The sequence below is a fragment of the Thermobia domestica genome, chromosome 9 (genome assembly GCF_964235325.1).
Source record: "Thermobia domestica chromosome 9, izTheDome1.hap1.1, whole genome shotgun sequence".
Taxonomy (NCBI): Eukaryota; Metazoa; Arthropoda; class Insecta; order Zygentoma; family Lepismatidae; genus Thermobia; species Thermobia domestica.
This window is the reverse complement of record NC_137462.1, coordinates 243,175,541-243,196,371: the sequence shown is the minus strand read 5'-3', so window position 1 is coordinate 243,196,371 and position 20,831 is coordinate 243,175,541. Positions and strand designations below refer to the sequence as shown.

Genomic DNA, 20,831 nt, shown 5'->3' with positions numbered 1-20,831 from the left:
TATGTTCAAAGGGTTATCGAGAGACCTTAAACCCGAACCATTGCCGATTTTTTTTTTAATACGTGTCGATTCCTTTCCGATGTTGTGCAAATATGCAAAGTTTCATTCAAATCAGTGAGTTACACGTCCGTAAGTTACCTTGTTAGAGAGGCATTCAGTAATATAATAATGATGGCCAAAAGAATTATCTTACACAGTGACCAAGACAATTACAAGAATATTTTCTAATTCCAGAAGTTATATACAAATGTGGAAACAAAGTTGTCACAGTCATTTTCTAATGTGCAATTTTTGTACTGAGTGCACATGTTTCAATGTAATTAAGTTGTTCCTTAAAGTGTCAAATGTGAAATACATTTAAATTCATATGATCAGTACAAGAGCCCGATCAAAAGTTCTGTTCATCTCTCCGAAAAGCAATTACAAATGTCCTTTATTGAACGTCTAAGTACATACCAAGAAAATGCAAAAAATAGCTACGCTTTAAAATTCTCAGCATATCCTATTTATGTTTCTGTATTAACATTTTTCTTTCGAAACAGTTCAGATCTTATGCTTTTCCTTTCTATCGACGAATGTGATATAAAAAGAGTCTCACTGTCGTGAGAATGTTTCTACGTCATCGTCACGTAGAAGGTAGAGGAACTGTTTGAATGGGGGGAGAGTAAATTGAAAAGGTGGATATATCTTTCTGAGCGTTTATTAACAAATGCAGCGAGCAGTTGTGGTCATAGCAAACTTCGAACTGCCTTTCGCCCGTTTACGAACGAGTTGTTTCTTTCCCAGTAGAACTTGTTTTAAATACCCACTTCTACTCCGATAAAGCGAAGTGGAGACCAAACATACAGTGTGTCTCCCGGTTTAACGTGGTTGCCAGATTTAAGGAGTAGTGTAGGCAGTTCACTTGACGAATATCTGATAATTTAAATATAAAAAACTATATAGCTTCTTTCCACATATTTTTACATTCTTGTAGACTTATTTCCCCAAAACTGCGTGTACTTTTCTACTTTGTGCTATTATTTTACACTGTAGATAACTGAAATATTGCAACACTGTAGAGGTCCTCATAACGCCTGCAATTCTGTAGAAGAGTGTTAATAGTGTGTATGTGTGTAACATTCGATCATCCAGATATGTTATTGGTACCGGTGCCATTTATATCTTGCAGGTGATGTTGGCACCAGGATCCAACAAATATAGTACGGCACCATACGCATTTCCCAAGAAACTGCAAGAAATAGCGACATAAGTATTTTCCCACCGCAAATCTGAATAAAATTCATGCATTTTGATCTCACTCTCGTTTTTGTATCTCTTCTAGTTTTTTATGCACATTTGGTTCCAACAAGTCGGTCTCCCAACTCGGAGCTAACAAGTACGCAAATACGCGTATACGTGTGTGTGTGTGTGTGTGTGTGTTTGTTTGTTTGTTTGTTTGTTTTATAATACGAGACGAAAATGGATTACTGTCACACGTCGTCGCCATGAAACTCTGTATTCTAAAATAATTTTAAATGAGAGGGGTAGGCGCGCGAAAGCATACGCATGCGCAGTAAATACTGTATGTCCAAATACGGGTGAGGTTGAAATAAAGCTATATCTGTTGTTAAATATTATAGTTATTGCGTTTATTATCACAAAATGCAGAATAAATTCAGATATCTTTATTTGAAATTATGATTTTAGTAGAGGTTATATTGCGGTAGGATACTAGTGCAATGAGACCAACAACCAATCACTGGTCATCGACCCACTGGTAGTCAGGTGGATTTGTTTACATCTAGGGCCGCGGTGGCTCAGTGGCAGAGCGTTCACCTCTGGTGCTTGGGGTCCCGGGTTCGATCCCAGCCCCCGCCAAGTGAACTTTGTGGTGGACAAACACCGTGTGCGTGGGTTTTCTCGGGGTTCTCCCGTTTCCTCCCACTTTCTTCATTCCACCATTTCTTTCATCACTCATCATCACCGTCTCCTTTAGCCTAACCGGCATAACCGTGGGACGTAAAACTCAAAGATTTGTTTACATCTACTTTTTTCTAAGGCTGGAAAGAGAATATATGAGTATCATCTCACTGTTATGTACATCTAATATCGGAAAAAGAAGGTCTTCGCCGCTATGCAAGGGTCAAAAAGTTGGCTGAATTATTAAAAATTCACACAGGACTAATTTTAAAATCGTGTTAAGTTTATGTCTTATTATAAATTGTTAAAAATCGAAATGTGCGATTAACGATTTAACCCAAGTATAAAAATAAGTTTGAAACTTTTATCCGAGTATTAGAATTAGTTATTCCTTTATTCGAGTGTTATAATTAGAAATTTCTTTTCTCCTATACATATATTTTATTCCCTACTGTCAATTACAACTATACTGATGAACCCTCATTCTTACGATCTGATAAAAGATTAGATTTACTGAAAACAAGGTGAATGAAAGAATAGTCCGATAGTTTTGTTGAGAATCTATGTGTAATGAAATAAATATGTATCACTTACAGTGTCCAAGTCCATCATAAGCTTTTTGTTGTCTTCAACAAGCAGCATCTTCTCCCTCTCATGTAACCTCTTTAATTCTGAAAGAGCTTCTTCGCTGTCTGTTAAGCTTTCGAGTCTTGCTTGTTCTAATTTCTCTTTCAGCAGTTGGACCTGAAATAGTTTTAACAAATTATATAACGATAACTGCAAACAGTGCATTTCTTACTAGCGAATATAAAGGTACACTTACCATTGTGCTGAAATTATTTATACTGGGAACAGTTTGGATATGCCTTTAATATCTTTATCCATCCAGATTAGGTGAAGATGTAATGTAATAAACTGACGAGTACTTCTAATATAGTTATGAGCTACCGTTAGGTGATGCTACCTGGAGCCTTCGTAGCTACTAACTGAATCGCCTGTTAATAGGAGGAAAGATGACCAATTGGCTGTTTTTTGATGAGACTCTGGACTTGTAAAAATAGCCACCTTAATTGTTAGTCACCTTCTTACAAATTCTTGGCATGCTACTGATTAATATGTTAAATAATGCGCTACACAATTGTTTCCCTAGCATTAATTACAAACCGACTTTTCGCTACTATCTCTACTTCATTTCTCAACAAATTCGATTTATGGTAAGTCGGGTGATTGTGAAGATCATTTCATGATTTTAATTAAGCCTTCGTCCTGTTTCTGTTCCTACAATCCTCTACACAATAGTCTTGATGCGATAGCTGATTGAGTGAAAGTCTACAAAATGCCTCAAAAACCCCAAAATTTAAAAGCGTTAAAGCAGCGATGAGTTGTGTTGCAGTTAAGCATCGACTCATTTTAGATACAACTTTAATGAACTGTTCCTGCTTCGTTGTGGTGCATTTGGGCCTTCCAATTCGATTTGTCTTCATTTGTAAAAGTCTCTCGTTTTCTAACAAAAGTGTGAGTTAGTCAGTCTGTCTGTCTGTCTACCATCCATCCATATATATACACATCATCCATGGACTGGAAATATAGGCAACATCCAATTTACTCAACACACAATTTTTACTAAAAACGAAATTTACCTGCGAAATACTTTACAATAATGAAACGGTTTTTAAATTATTTCCAGATAAATATCTGTACTTATAAGAATCTCCTACCTTAAAAGAAATAAAAATGTAAAACTTTTCAAGAATATAATTACTGGCATTGTCTTTTTTTCTTATTACTAACGAATCATTAATAAATCTACAACAAAGATACTGTGTAAACGGTTCAACGAAATAAGGATATTGTTACCCAAGCATAAATACTTACTTCTCTCTCTAAAGCATCTCTTCTGCTTTCAGCCTCTTGCAACTGATCCCGTAAACTGGAACATTCTAAATTATACCGACTTTGTTGTTGGACCAAATTTTCATTGTATTGGACTTCTAATTTCTCAACTTCTGCTTTTAGTCTGCAACAAATAAGAATGCATCATACAACTTGTAACACACATATATAATTAAATATTGCAGTTCCAGCTTGTTTAAAATCACTTTATTCACCATATTCACCAAAACTTATCACGATAATTATTTCAATAAATTAAACTATTTTTATTCTTTTTAAACTTTGTCTTCCTTAATACTTATCCTTCATTTTGCAGAAATTAAAAATACACTTCAATCAACTATAACTTCCTTACTTATTATATCTTTAACAGCACAACAAGTGCTTTAAACAAGTTTGGCCACAAGCTTTACCACAAAGTACCGGACATTGTCCTTGTTGCCCTATAATATACATAAACGTTATCGTTGCAAACTGTACATTGATAGATTTAACAAATAACAATAATGCCTAATGCGTAATAGATGTAAACCCAGTAATGTAAAATAAACCAATGGTTTTCTTCTTTTCTTTAAGTTAGAGTCAAGTTTCAAAGACAGACTACAGATACTTATCAATTTAATGGAAACACATCAAACGTCTGGGTTGACAATGCTCAGGAGGCGACCACAGCGCTGGGGTGTTGGTGATAGTGTGTTAGGGTAAGCAAGCTCCACTCTACGTGAGAATCAGTAAAACGACAACTGAGAAAATGGTGATACTGTGAAAAGGCGAACACTCTGATTTCCAGAGAGGCCAAGTTGGCGTTCGATTATGAGGTGCGAGCGTGACAGAAGTGGCTAGTATGGTTGGTGTGTTGCGAGATACAGTGTCCAAAGAGATGGCCTACAACGCTCAGGCAAAAGGATATCGGCGGGGAGGAACAGTGGTCAGAAGAAAACTTCCAGTGACAGGTCCCGCCGAATATTAAAGCGGATAGTTACTCAGAGCCGGCGTACGACTGCTGTGCAAGTGACGAAGAACTCACGCAGCACCTCTACAATCACAGTCCGCTGCGAGTTATATATCGACATAGGGTCAGGCTGCGCAAGTCTAACCACTAATAAAGAACCATAACGCTTTAGCATGACGTTAATGGTGCCGTGAACATCCAAAATGAATTGTTGATGACTGGAAATGTGTGATATGACCGGATAAACCCTTTTTCAGACCAGGAGCCGTGTTTGTGCGTGGCGAAATCCTTAAGAAGCATATGATCTGTAATATCTCCGCCCCATCGGGAAACATGGCGACGGCTCTTTGTGGGCATAAATATCTTCGTTTTCAATGGATCTTGTGATAACGCTTATAGGTCGCGTCACTGTCCGTGATTATGACGGCCAGTTAGAGGACCATAGGTAGCCTATGGTCCAAATGCTGTTTATGGAGAGCAATAACGCCATATTCCAAGAACACTTTCCCTAACCTGCCCAATCTCCGGACTGAACACAACTAAACATCTGTGGCCCGTTCTGGAAACACAAAACCAGCGCAATTTCTACCTCTATTCTCTCTTATAGAACTGAGTGATGGCATAATATTTCACTTGCTACTACTCACGACCTCTACGACTCCATTCCATGTCGTATCAGAACTGTTTTGAGAGCGAAAAATGGCCAACGCTTAATCTGGCAGGTTGTACTTTTTGAGATGTTTCCATAAATTGATACTATCTATACATTTGAAGTCTGAAATCGCAAAAACTGGCGAGGGATTGTAAAAGGAGATGCATTTATTCACTAGAATTAAATTAAAGTTGTTTTCAAGATTTTTTTTATTACAGTAACTTGTTTAATTTATACCATTATTTAAACAGAAATATCGAACTGTTCAGTGTCCGACAGTAGGATAACTACACGAGTAGCAGTCTGTTTTTTACTTTGATTTGTTTTAATTCCTTTTCAGGGACAAACAAAAGCTTAACCCTATGTTTACCATGTGGGGTGTGCGCACACGCCAATGTTGTTTCTTGTGTTATAACTTAAGTAATGATGTTTATTCAAGGATGTTATTCCTTGACTTTTATTATTTATTTCTGTTAAGCCTATCTACAAAAAAGCAACAGTTTTCATAGCTGTCTTCTAGAAATTTGAAGCAACATATCGCTCCCAGAAAGCAGATAGGTGCTATGCGCCAAAATGAAAAATTTCTCAGGAGAGCATAAAAACGAATGAAACACTAATTAATTTCGATTCTGTCTTTGTTCTAGAATTCAGTTTTCCCTGCAGACCTTTCATATTGTCTCCTGCCACTTATCTCTTTTCTGCACATTAAACAGGATATGCATTTAGTTGGAAATCAAGGAAAGTGGCGCTTAACACCTCTCTGCTTTTTTGGGGCGATATGTTATCTTTGTATTATTGCTATTGCACAATTACCATATACAAATATGCAGTATAATAAATGTGCTGGTATTCAAGTTTCGACGGTATCCATATTATTCACCTTGATTCAGAAAAATGTACAAAAGAAGTGAAAGAAACTTCGTAGAATTAAGGACGTTGCAAAGAAGCTATCATTTACGAGACCGGTTAAGAATGTCTTTCGTGTTTTAACGTAGTAAACTTACACGAAAGGAAATATTTACTCAAGAATTTCACTGATATTGGCAGCGAACAAGGTAGAACCGCACAAAATGTTTAATTCGCCAGTTTTATTTCTGTTTCTTAAGCAATACTACGACTTCGACAACATGAGAAGGATGTACATCTTAACTTTTCCCACAAACGTAAGGTTCATCTTGTGGAAAACAAGGCAGTAGAGACCCCTGTTTGCTTTAAAGCCCTTTCCGACTGCCTTATAGAAAAACAGAGATGTCTGTCTAAGTGTAAAACGTTTCAGACTATATACCATAAATGGGTCACATGGTCACACTGGAAGACTTCCTGTTGATAAATATGGTAAGGTATCTTCAGTGTATGATTGTAAATGGCATACGCTTCCAGAAAGTAACTATGAATTTACCTCTTAGGGGCACTCAACTCGTTCATGGAGACACACAAGTTTAAGTCTGACATCCAAGAAAGTTACTGTGGAAACATCAGAGAGCTGCAGGGACGTAACCTAGAATGCCTGAGGGAGTAATTTCTGTTTGTGGTATGGTGAAGTGCTTGACGAACTACAAGCAAAAGGCTACAAATAGCCACAAAGCCTGTTTGACAACATAAAATTTGCCAGGGCAATTCTCAGTTTATAAAATACAGGAAAATTGTAATGGGCTATTCATTTAAGTATTATCACAGAAAAGAAAAGGACTAGCTACAATAAAGTCTGATAAAAACGGACTGAATTCAAAAGGCTATACAACGCTCCAATCAAATTTCCACCGGAGAAACGCTGTGATTTGGAACATCTTCTAAAATTCTGTAAAGGAGAAAATTCCTAGGAACTATATTGTCAACTTCTTTCTGCTGCTGAGGATGATTACAACAAAGAGATTAGAAACATGATGAGCTTAGGGGTAATTACTGAAAATAAGACCTTTCACTTTTATCTCATTTGCTTTTAATTTTACTGAAGTTAGTTCTTTCTCTTGTCAGATTATATGCTGATTGAAATAACATCCTTGAAAATATTTTGTTAACTTATAGTCTTTGTAATATAATAAAACTGTCATACTTAATTGCAAAATGTTTAGTTACATAAAGAGCACTCTGATCAGAACTAAATAATAGTAATAATAATAAAAAAATCTTGAATGCAAAACAAGTTGCCCGCGCAGAGGAAAAACCAACGAATTCCAATCACTACATTAACTAATAATATGCACCTGAAGTTATCATACATTTTAATAACAGACTCTATTAGATATTCCCTTGTGAGACGGTGAACTCCTAATCAACTCAACTCTTTATAATATGATACAATATTTGTAAACATTAAATATCTATGTTTCAACTTCAGAAAACAGTTATTTAAATATCAGCATATATTGAAGTAAGACTTGAAATCCACGCAAACATCGTTAAAATCTATTGTTAATTTTGGGCTGTACTGAATGTAACACCATTCCTACTATATTTAAATAGAATATTAAGATTTTGTTTCACACAAAATACTGCGCAGAAATTGTACTTGAAACTCGATGTTAAGTGATGGTACAATCTCTGCAAACCTTACAAATGTTACTACTTATTGATCAAATAATATACATTTAGCTGAATAAAAAGGTCAAAATAATACTACTAAGTACCTTGCAATTTCCTGAGATGCCTGTAGTTGATTTGTACTAATATTTTCGCCAACATTCTTTTGCCTCAATTTTTCCATTTCCTCTTCCATTTGTTTGCAGTATTCTTCACTCCTTTCCCTTAACTTCCTTTCCTTCCCTGCTTCAGCTTGAGCTTCCTCGATTCTCGCTTCCAATTCTCTTCTTAGTTTCTCAGCTTTTCTTATGTCATGACGTAAACTATCGATCTTCTGCATTGCTACTTCCAATTCCTCTTCTTTATCCCTCACTTGTCTCGACAGTTTCTGTTTCTGCTGACGCAATTCTGATAACCTGTAAGTTAATTAAATTGTACTTGTAATTTCCTGAATAATAATAATAATAATAATAATAATAATAATAATAGAATCTAGGACATATTTAATATTTAAACACCGCATATTCGATTTTCAGCTCAGAAACTTCTAATGAAGCAACATATTACTACCTGATTCTCCGTACCAAATGCTTAAAATGTATATTACACTAACGACGCAGTAATTTATTCAAGACTTCAAAAAAAGTTCCTGCCTTTTAGGATCATCAAAGACAGACATACAAGGCATCGTACTCAGCGTTAGGTCTCGAAGTGATCTCTTCAGTATCCAATACACTTTGCCAACGTTCCTGTAGCTGCTCAATGCCCTGATGATAAAATCCAAGGGTCTTGGACGTCAAGAAGTCTGTGAGTGCGTGCTGCAGGTCTGCCTCATTATAGGATTTCCCACGGAAGTAGTTGTTCAGAAAATAGAACAGCTGGTAATTTGTGCGCGCTAAGTCCGGCGAGGATGGCGCAGTGTCTCCAGCCAAGTCGCTGAATACTAGTCGTTCTTGCCATGTGTGGCGTCTATTGTCATGGACCCTTGCGATTAACTTAACCAATGCTGGCTTCTTCTGTAATACATACTGCATCCGCCGTTGCGTAGCTTGGCGGTAGGAGCTGCAAATGACAACTTGGCGACTAGTCCACCGGACACAGAGCATGGATGATCTTGCGTGGATGCAGATGTGTTCTTGAGCTGTGAGGCACAGGGTCACGTGATGACAACCAATGTCTGCTACGCTTGGGTGTGTCATACTAGACTCACTTTTCGTCACTGGTAAGCACTCTACTAAATATGGGTATGTTGCGGTGCCGAAGCAGTAACGACACAAAGACTATAACCAGTTGTTTCCTGTTGGCTACCGACAATGTGTGAGGTATCCATTTGCTCAACTTGTACGTCTTCCCAATGTGGTACACATGAAGTCTGATTGTTTCTTCGGAAACCTGGAAGCGTTCGGCAACTACAACACACGTTTGACTGTTGTCCTCCTCTATGGCTGCTTCAGAGGACAACAGTCAACTCTATGCCGACCTGAACTTCTGAACTCAATGCCTGGCGGTGAGTTTGTTCTGGGCATCCTCCCCAAATGCTTGAAGTGTTCAACAACTTGATGTGGCTGCTGGAACAACAAAAAACAAGCTGCTTCCATACTTTCGGTTATCTTCGACACTAGACGAGTTGTGATTGCTGGGATGTGCAATGTGCTTTATGGACGCAGATCAATAATCACACTAATTCCCCATCGCTTTTCCGATGCGTAAGTCATTTTGTTTTCTCTCTTTGTGAGCGTTTCATCAAAAGAGATGTTAAAAACTGCAATAACATTTTTTTTAAATGGTACACAAGTAAATCACTGTAATATATTACGTAAAAATTAAGTGAACTATAAAAGGAACCTAAAATTAGTGAGAGTACACATAATACTGTCACAAATATGCTATAACGAACACGAAATACAGTACTAGCAGTAAACTTTTATCAACGCCAATGTCAAATAGAAGGATATAAATTAACAGCACAAAATTGGCGAAGGAGGGTTAAAATAATTATAAATGTGATGATGATAAATTCAAAGTGAAAATTGGAAAAGAAAATACGTCTAGAGAATTAGAAATTTTGAAAGATGTAAAAAAAACTCCAGAAACACTATTCAATGAGAGCTACTATAGACCTACCGATAAAAAAGAAAGAACTGATACGACGTTCAGTCAGTTAAGTCCAATTGAAAATTACTTGGATTTTAAGTGATTTTTGTTCTTACAATTATTAAAAAATAAACAAAAACGATAAGATGATGCTCCAGAAACAAGATACTAAAATTTTAAAAAGCAGCTTAAATGAATTATCTGCAATAACTCACATTTAAGTAGTGTATCATGCTAGGACCTAAGCATTTTTCAAATACACTGAAAGTCATCAAAACTTGAAAAGCACGGAGTTAAATGGGGAAGAAGCCAGTTACCACATATTAAACGGAAATAAATTTAAAACAAAAATCAAATTACAAAGCATAAGTACTTAAGTTTAAGAAACCGGACAATATTATATCTACAGGAATACAGAGATTGTTTCCGATCTACAATGACGATTCCAAGGTGCATCTACCTCAGGAAACTCTAGACCCCACCACCAAGGACGCTCTGCTTCAGTCATTTCTAGCTAACCAAGGTATGACGTAGGAGGGCGCTGTTACAATCTGAGAAACAGTGCAGAGAAACATGCCGAGCAATGGAGGGGAGAGAACGAGACAGGAGAACGGATAAAAGCAAATGTTAGCAGTGTACATGTAGTTATGGAATCACAGCACTATATGCCTGCAAAACCATCGACTACGCTATCGATGCTGTTGTTCGCCTGTCACTATTGTTTATCAACGTCAGGTTTTTTCGTCAGACCTTTTTCTCGTATGGTTTATTTGAGAAGAGGAGCCGCAAACTATGATGTCACAGAGCATTCAGTTGGAAATGACTGGTCTATCTGATGATCCTACAGTACATTTTAGTTGTCGCTCGCCATCAAAGTTTCCAGTGGAGAAGACTGGCACACAGTGTAGATATTTTTAGAAGTAACCATCTCTCTCCACGGGATTTTCAACTGGTCGTCAATAGGGTTTCTACTTGTTTGACAAGCACGAATTCCCTGACTTTTCCAGGTTTTCCAAGTCACGATTTACGCATTTCCAGGTCTATATATAATGGAAAAAAGCAACTATATTTTTCCCTGAGCACGAGAATCCTTATCTACTATACAGGGTGTCCCAAAAGTAATGGTGAAAAATGAAACAACAGATTCCTGGCACCAAAACAAGAATAAAGTTTATATGACATACAGTCCGGAAGTGGACACGGACGGAGCTAGACAGCTTCGAATGTGGGGGAAAAGAACTCACACTCAGGGAATGGAACTTGCCGATTTACAAAACCACATTGAAGATGCGTGTGAACAGTTACATAACACACCGGGAGCGATAGAATGCATTTGAAACTCACGGTTAGCACGTTTGCATAGATGAGGGAGGACAGCACTTTGAATATCTTCTTTAGGTACGTTTATTGTTAGCACGTATGACCTAGTAGTTTGTAGTGCTATTCTGTGTAAGATACTATGTTACAAATACAGTATGTTATTGTGGATTCTGTTTGTTATTTCATTAGACTTTACATGATACGACTAGTTACATTTGTTCTTATTTCTACCCTTGCTCTGCAAGTTTCTACCTGGTATACCACTTTGCATTGCACCCTAAGATTTTGCAAACATGCTAAGTGGTCTTTGCTTTGACTCCCATTGAAGATGTGCGTGCAATCGTGCCATGAATAACAACTTTCTTCTGTATGGTTTCCATCTTTACTGCACCGTTCCACTACCCCTGCCGTACAGACATTCGGTGGATCCCTAAATGACGTATGGAAAATCTCAGGTGCAGTTATGTAACATGCGTTTAACATGTCAAGCCGATATGATTTTTATGTCTTTCTGAACCCCCTTCCTAGCTCCTATCATTGTTTCGCTGACAGGTGTGAAGTTCCTTTCCTCCTACATTCGTTGCAGTGTAGCTCCGCCCCTATACATTTCCGGACTATATGTCATATAAACATTTGTTCTTGTTTTGGTGCCAGGAATCTGGTTTCATTTTTCATCATTACTTTTGGGACACCCTATATACTTCTGTATCTCAACGTATATAGTGTGTGTGTGTGTGTGTGTGTACGGTAGAGAAATTTTGCAAAACATACTAATAATTTTATAAAATATTCATTGCCAAATAGCCGAATAAGGCAAATAGAAAAATGGGTTAGAGAAGTAAAAATCCGTACTTAAAATTCTCTGCCTTTTCCAGGTTTTTTCAGCCATTCATGAAATTCGCAGACTTTTCCAAAACTTTTTATAAGTAAGCTGAATTATCTGACTTTTTCACGTTCTCCAGGTTGGTGGGAACCCTGCTCAATGATATTGCCAGTTTGAGGAGACCGAGAGCACAGCAGTTCATCAGTGAGGCATCCGGAGATTTTACTGGAATGTGGATGAAGGGAATCCCAAAGATACCAGATTATTCTGCTTATTGAAGGAAGAGGGCAATCGAATGAGATATGGTGGATGCCTTGTCTTGATACTGTAATATCTGATTTCTCTCCTTCCCATACTGACAAGGAATGTCAGGTGATAAATTGTTGTCAGGACGAAAGTCTGATAGTAATGGGAATTCACCTTGGCATTTCTGATGACAAGGTATATCTTTGACTTCCCACTGTAACAGGAACCAGCAACGACCACAAATTCTATGCCAAAACTTCCCATGCATTTACGGTACCATCTTTGAAAGTCTGACGTAACGTTCTCTGTAGGAAACTGCACGTGTCATGTTACAATTAACTCAGGCATAAATACGACTCGTTCAATGTGGCAAAGTATTTCCACCTGGCGCACTCCAGTTAAAGCTCAGAGCCATCGATAATTGGTGCACCTTTCTACAGCTATTTTGGCAAGTTTCTGAACAAGTCCCTTTCGACACCTCTTTACACCTAATTACGATGAATTATGGTGTGAACTGTCTTGGGGGGGGGGGGTGTTCAAACACAGTTTTAAATACCTCTCTGTGTACCTGGGCGCCTGTATTTTCCGGATTAGAAGCTGGTGTACGACTCGTGGCAGGACGAGGTTGGCTTATTTCTGCCCTACAGGAATCGCCTCATTTTTCGCTTTTTCTGCCTCGTTTAAAATAAACACATACTATACGATTCTTCGATATGCTGAGTTCGCATAGTTCCTTGCACATCTTGACTATGGAACTATAACTGTATTTGGCATCGGAAAGCGCCATTATGTAGCCTTCCCAGTAGATGTAGATCTTCCGTATAGTATTCTCAACATTAATGTTCACCACATCTACCTCGAATAATCTGAAGCTCAATGTATCTGGACAACCGAGTTGTGTCGTCATTGTAAATCGGAAGAAACTTCCGTATTAAACAGAATTAGATCCCACAGAACAGAAGTCCAAAAGCAATGGAACAATGTTCATATCAAATATACGGAATTAGCATTAGCTGGGATTTAAAATAAATAAATAAATAAATAAATAAAAATAAGATCAACAGGTTGGTGCTGATAATGCAATATGAGCACTAAATTCTACAAGTAGTGGTAGAGGTGATATAATATTGCATTACAAGTCATTAAAATCATTGCATTCTTTAGATTAGCAGATTTCACCAGTTTTGAGAATCTGTTCTCCAAATCTCCAACTATTTTTTTTAAAATAACGGAAATAAGACAGCAAATACAGAATATGATTATGTGTAAATCTTTTATATTTTATGAAAGTGCCTCTAAATAGTGGTTTTCATTATTTTAGAACGAAAGATGCTGTAAAACATTATTTTTTAATTAGTTCCGCTAAATTATTTATGGATGGAGAAATGACTGCATCATACACAACGCCTTATTCCAAAGAATATGCCAGACCACATTTTTCTTGAATAATCAAACATTAGCCAAAGTATGTTAATACAATCTCATGATGAGCAACTGATTTGACTGATCACCTTCTACCACCCAAAACATTATTCAGAAAAACAGAACCAAGTGTTAAGCATAAAATGTATTTACGTATCTTACCTGTCAGTTACTTCTGTATATTCAGTCATCGCCAACTTACGTTGACTTAAGGCATCTTTTAATTCTTTTTCTTGTAATTTAAGTTTTTCTTGAGCATCTGCTTTGTCCTGTTAAAAAAAATACCAGAATTTATACATAAACTATTATACTTAAACAACTACTTATAACACATTATATTGCTTGAGTAAATTGCTTATATTTAACTTCCTAACTGCATCCAGAATTAGGATATGTACCACGAAAAGTGAATTTTACAGTACTCACATTTCAACTTCCACTAAACTGTCTCTTGTCTTTACGATTTCCTTCTTGTACTTTCTACCAATTGTGAGAAAAAATTCTGGAGAAGGGAACTATGTAGATTAAAAGTAAATTGAGAAGAAACTATTCTGAAATGTTATGTCACAATGGTATTATTATTGTAGCAAGAATAATACTATTTAATTCGTTAACATTATTTGTTGAAGTTTTCACGCTCAAAAATATGAAAAAATCTAGACGTAGATTTTCAACAACTGTGATGTACTTTTGAATAACTTAAAGACATTCAACTGGTGTAAATATGACAATGCTACTTTATTTTAAATGTTTTGCGGGAAAAGGATCTATAGTATAATAGGTTATTTTCTTTCAAAACTCCACAATCGTTGGAAATTCAAAAAGTTATTATACGACTGAGTATATGAAGTATTTAAATGTAGCGATGCTTACCCTCATGACTTCATCCTTTTCCTGTTTCAGCAACCTAATAACTTTTTCAAGCTCTTTAATTTTATGCGAAGTCTCCCCTTCCAGATTCAGTATATCCTTTCTTAGGTTAGTGGACTGTTGCTGCTGCTGTTCCAGAAGTTGTATCTTGCTTTCCAACTCTATAATTAACAGGATAACATATTTTTAAGAAATAAAAAATGAATGAAAATAATAAATAAACAAATAAGAAAATTTAGGAAGCCACATGACAATTAGATATTAACATTGAAAGTATTAAGTGCTACAGGAAAAGAAAAACATCAACATATTAATAGTATATTTATGACTTATCCACGCAATAAGAAAAGAGAGAGGGGGGGAGGGGGAAATATGCAAACCATCAGGAAACCGACGCAAATGAAAGCTAATTCTACCATATATATTATCAAGAAAGAACTATTGTCTTAAATTATAAAGTAAGTTTTAAATTATTGCTTAATAATGCAATTAAAAACATGCATTTCTTTACGTTGCTCCCGATTATATCTTAAATTATTGTTAATCTGTCGATATTATGCATACACGCAACTAAGTTCCGAGCTTTACTACTCCCTTCAGAAATAAGAAAGAATACTCAAATTATACTTCTGATGTGCTATCTTCATTTCGCTTAATATAACTGAGGGGAAAATGTCACTTCATAAAATCCATAATTGACGTAATCTTGTCACTACGGTCTCCTCTAGGCATTGAATGAATAGGGGGGGGGGGATGCATTATTACCTACACTATCCCACTCATGTAATTTCAATATATTCCTAAATAAGAATTCTGTATGCGGCATATGTGTGATGTTTGGCCATCTATGGTTTTAAAACTATTTAACTGACTCCAAAATTTCTTCACTGAAATCTCAGTGTGTTTATAGGCAACCTACCATTAAACTTTGATTTCATAGAACTGAACAATTATGCCAAGATGGAACAAGATTGAGAGATATTTCATATATAATATTACTACGTGTACCTTTTCAATTTTCTGATTATAAAAGCAAGAAATTGAGTAAATGGTGATACTTTCAAACATTACCATTCGCTTGCACAAATTTAGTGTAGCGAACAAAGATTATTTTATTATTATTATATTATATAAACATGAAACTTACTATACGGGGCTTCTGCATAAAAATATTACAATCACCTACACAATTGTTCGGAAATTCTATTCCGAAGCAGCAGAGGAAGGCAACTTCAACATGGTGGACACAGAGATACAAAGGGAATTTTTGACAACCGCTGGTATGCGTTTTAGTATATGGAGGATATTAGATACAATGAATATCTAATTAACATGCACAAATTTAGATACCGCACTGAAGAGAAAATACAAATAAACTATTACACTTTTTTCTTCTGAATTGCTGCATATAAAACCACAGAATTTGATATAGTTTTATTTTAATACTATGTATAAATTCACTTGCACAAATGTTGCAAATACCATCCAGAAAAATGGGAAACTTTTTCTGAACCTTTGTGTCAAATCTTGTATACGCAGCTACAAAGAATATACGAATATCGCATTCGTTTACATGAATCAGCAAACTCATCCCAAAAGGGTAGGTAAGAGCGGAGAATTCTGAACTATTACGTTTCTTATGAGCCGTTAAGCATGAAGCCACAAAATTGATATGTTCAAACTACTTTTTTATAAACAAAAACAAAACACGAATACTCCTTCCACTTGCACGAATGTTCGAAATTTCACTCTGAAGACATGAAGGATGAATTTAATATAACGAACGTAAGTGACTTTTAACTTTTAGCCACAAAGGCACGAAATATTTTGTGTAGAAGCTTTTTGATAGAATATTTATTCACTGCGCGAATTTAGTATGGACTTACATTTTCCGAACGGTTTGACACAAAGACACGAAATTTGAGATGTTAGGATTTTTGGTATACAATATGACTATCTCATCACTTGCACGAATTTTGGAAATTTTAACATTAAAAGGTGGAACTTTTATTGGATGTTTCTTCTGAACCATTGGACTTAAAAGAACGGAATTTTGTATTAGAAGCTTTGAAGCTGTTTAATAAAATACGTACATATTCACTCATTCATTTGTTCAAAATACAATGTGACGGATACATGACTGTTGGAATGTAAACTTCTGTCAATGACGTTCTAGAATCACTTTAGGTTTATTTTATCTTCTATTAGAAGGGAAAAAATTCACTTTAGCTGCTGCACATATATATGTACTGTATTTTTCTTTAGTGGATGTGTTTAGGTTTTTACTAGTTCCTCTTAAATATAAGATAAAATATAGGAATATAACGCTTCATCAAATAAGGAGTGGAAGACACAGGGAGAAAAAAAAATTAAGAAAGTTGCTGTGAAGCATCAATGTAGAATCTTACTCAGAATATTGTCATTATTTAATTCAAACGTCGTGATCTAGTTTGAATTAGGAAAACGTTAATATCAACAACAATGCACAAAAAATGATTACTTCACAATTAGTCAAATCAACCTCTTCCCTTTAAATCTAATTTGGAGAATATACACACAAAAATATCGGTTACAGTTCTGCAATTTTAACTAATGGCGGAAACTTTGGTGATTACGGTTCGCTTCGATGTAACATGTTAAGTTTAATATTACTTGTGCACATAAACGATTAAAAACACTCTGCTGTAGCTGATTTGAAGAAAGAAATAAAAACTTATTAAATCATTTTCGATTAATTGAATATATTATGTGTGTACTGTTAGCAACTTTACTATATGCTGATTACAAGAATTTCAGTACTCTCAAAAAGCTTAAAATATAGTATTCATTTCATGACCTAGCTCACTCACCACTATTTCTTTTCGTTAGCATATTGATTTCATCCTGAAGTTTTCTTGTTCCATTACCTTCTGATGTGGGGGAAATGCGGCGGACTTCTTCCTTTGCTCCTTCACCAGTAAAATCCAATGGAAGATTCTTTAAATCTAAAAGAAATTTAAATATGTACATATTACCAATGTACTAAATATTAAAAGGGTTACACAAGTTTCTTCAAATATCACCGGTAATTCATTCAAGCAGATACTACCATACTTAAAGAAGTATCAGTTCGTAATTCTGTGAGCTTTACAGTGAGTTTTCATGTACCTGTATGTCTGAAACATTAATTACGTTCTGCGAGACGTATTATCTATACATGCATTTCACAGTATAAACTTGGGTTGCTACACGATTGCCGGATTTTTAAAGTATTATACCAATACAAGAAACACAATGAATGTAACTGATTTATTGAAATCAAAGGTGTTTTCCGAATATCTGCACAGAATGATCCAGAGTAAAGGTGAAGGAATCATGTAGTCGTCATATATTTTGGTCATCACCTTGTAAAAATTGTCAGAAACTCGATCGGAACGATAAATACAAGGATTCTGTTCATTCAAGAAAACGATAAAGAGCGAACAGATACTACTATTAATCCTGAAGTGTATCAAGATATATATATTTCACATGTTGTGAATAATAATAATAATAATAATAATAATACAAACTAAACAGGAGAGCGGGTTGTAAGTACAGTTCATACATTGTTATGTTATACTTACCGGCTAGTTTCTTCAGTAGCTGCTCTTTTTCTTCCTCCAATTGTTGAACCTTTTTATCAACTACAGTCTTTGCAGGAATTATGGCACTTCCATCTACATTTTCTCCTCTAGGCAATGAACTTAAGTCTGATATGCAGCTGTTATAAATGAACAAACAATAAAGCGTATCAAGTTTTCTCTGCACAAATAATTTCATAGTCGCACATTTAGCTCATGGGCTATTAATAACAATTTCAATGGCTTTAAATTAAAAATCCTTTCGTACTTTTCCCATTTTCTCTAAAATAACAATAGGCTTATTCCACAACCAAGAAACAGGAAGAATGTTCGTTTTCAGAAATAGGTACTTTTATTATTTTTCTTCGTATCTGAAAATGTAACCACTGTTACATGTTAATATTTTAGCACCTGAAGTTAGAAAGAACTCTCTTCCGATTCGTTGTAAGAATTATACTCGATAAAAATTCAGATTTTTACTCATACTATTAACACAAATAAATAAACAAGCTATTTTCGTCTTCTCTTACATCGTTTTTCAATTATATTTTACAACAGCATGATTTCCGTGCGCATGATTCCGGGTTCGAAACCTGATAGTGGCATTAACCTTGAACACACTTGAAGTATTGCTTCAAATTCCACTTTAAGCAATTGGGCCAGCCTTATAAAAGTTCGGTGATAAAAGAGGACGTTCAACTCTTAATAAATTAATCAAATATTTTACAACAGAATTCTACAACATACTTTCAAATACTTACTACTCCCCTTTAAAAAAACGCTAGCCAAGATACAATATTTATTTTACTTTACAGCTTCACACCTTTTATTCTGTCTTTTGTGGCCAATTATTTAATTTTAACAAGACATTTCCTACAAATTTGACAATATTTTTTTGTTTACTTTAAAATAAAAGGATTAACATGAACCAATAAATCCAAATGGCATCACAAACTTGTCTCTGATGATGCTGCTTACGTGACTCAATTTCAATGTTCCTTACCAGCACTGAGGCAGTATTAGACATGAAGTTATAGTTTAACGTGAAATCTGATCTACATGATTTTTCTTTTTAAATCGGGAATCTAATGTGAAGCTCCCACACTAAAGGGAGAAGCGTTAATCATTTCACCACAACGGGACTTGTGTCTTACCACAATACCTGCTTTACATGACGCACTATACTAATGTAGACTATGCAAGATTTACTTCCTAACCTCTAAGAGTTCCTAAAATAAAAGTATTTACGATTTTGAGAAATGAAGAATAGTTTCTGTCTATATTGCGATTGTATCACAGCAAGTATTATCAAGGATCTATTTTCAAACTATATATCTATTTTCAACTTTATATGTATTTTCAAACAGCTTAATTCTTCACAGAATAAACCTTTTTGAAAAGAGATTTCAAAAACGTTTATTCTATGAACAATTAAAAGTACACAATTTAAAAATAAAATAAGTCAGTTCTCATGCAATACAGAAAATATGTAGTACTTGTGCTATGTCGAAAGAAAGAAAGCGTTGCACACACACACACTATGCGATCGAAAATATCCGGACACCCCCAAAAACATACGTTTTTCATATTAGGTGCATTGTGCTGCCACCTACTGCCAGGTACTCATTATCAGCGACCTCAGTAGTCATTAGACATCGTGGGAAAGCAGAATGGGGCGCTCCGCGGAACTCACGGACTTCGAACGTGGTCAGATGATTGGGTGTCACTTGTGTCAGAAGTCTGTATGCGAGATTTCCACACTCCTAAACATCCCTAGGTCCACTGTGTCTGATGCTATAGTGAAGTGGAAACGTGAAGGGACACGTACAGCACAAAAGCGTACAGGCCGACCTCGTCTGTTGACTGACAGAAACCGCCGACAGTTCAAGAGGGTCGTAAAGTGTAATAGGCATACATCTATCCAGACCATCACACAGGAATTCCAAACTGCATCAGGATCCACTTCAAGTACTATGACAGTTACGCGTGAGGTGAGAAAACTTGGATTTCATGGTCGAGCGGCTGCTCATAAGCCACAAACGACGCCTCGCTTGGTGTAAGGAGCGTAAACATTGGACGATTGAACAGTGGAAAAACGTTGTGTGGAGTGACGAATCACGGTACACAATGTGGCGATCCGATGGCAGGGTGTAGGTATGGCGAATGCCCGGTGAACATCATCTGTCAGCGTGTGTAGTGCCAACAGTAAAATTCGGAGGTGGTGGTGTTATGGTGTGGTCGTGTTTTCCTTGGAGGGGGCTTGCACCCCTTGTTGTTTTGTGTGGCACTCTCACAGCGCAGGCCTACATTGATGTTCTAAGCACCTTCTTGCTTCGCACTGTTGAAGAGCAATTCGGGGATGGCGATTGCATCTTTCAACACGATCGAGCACCTGTTCATACTGCACGGCCTCTGGCGGAGTGGTTACACGACCATAACATCCCTGTAATGGACTGGCCTGCACAGAGTCCTGACTTGAATCCTATAGAACACCTTGGGATGTTTTGGAACGCCGACTTCGTGCCAGGCCTCACC

General features: G+C 36.2%; 1 protein-coding gene across 3 annotated transcripts in view; it reads right to left on the bottom strand.

The window, feature by feature from the left end:
• The window catches only part of gek (serine/threonine-protein kinase gek), a 223,251-nt gene that overhangs the window by 162,372 nt on the left and 40,048 nt on the right, over window positions 1–20,831 (bottom strand). For 2 of the 3 annotated variants that reach the window (XM_081725920.1, XM_081725921.1), the window contains exons 8-14: window positions 18,300–18,436; window positions 17,544–17,678; window positions 14,698–14,855; window positions 13,987–14,093; window positions 8,027–8,335; window positions 3,778–3,919; window positions 2,497–2,646 (exon numbers count right to left, since the gene is read on the bottom strand). In XM_081725920.1, the coding sequence (XP_081582046.1) occupies window positions 2,497–2,646; window positions 3,778–3,919; window positions 8,027–8,335; window positions 13,987–14,093; window positions 14,698–14,855; window positions 17,544–17,678; window positions 18,300–18,436 (1,138 nt within the window). The remainder of the gene's footprint in view (window positions 1–2,496; window positions 2,647–3,777; window positions 3,920–8,026; window positions 8,336–13,986; window positions 14,094–14,697; window positions 14,856–17,543; window positions 17,679–18,299; window positions 18,437–20,831) is intronic. The other variant, XM_081725922.1, reaches the window with a different exon arrangement.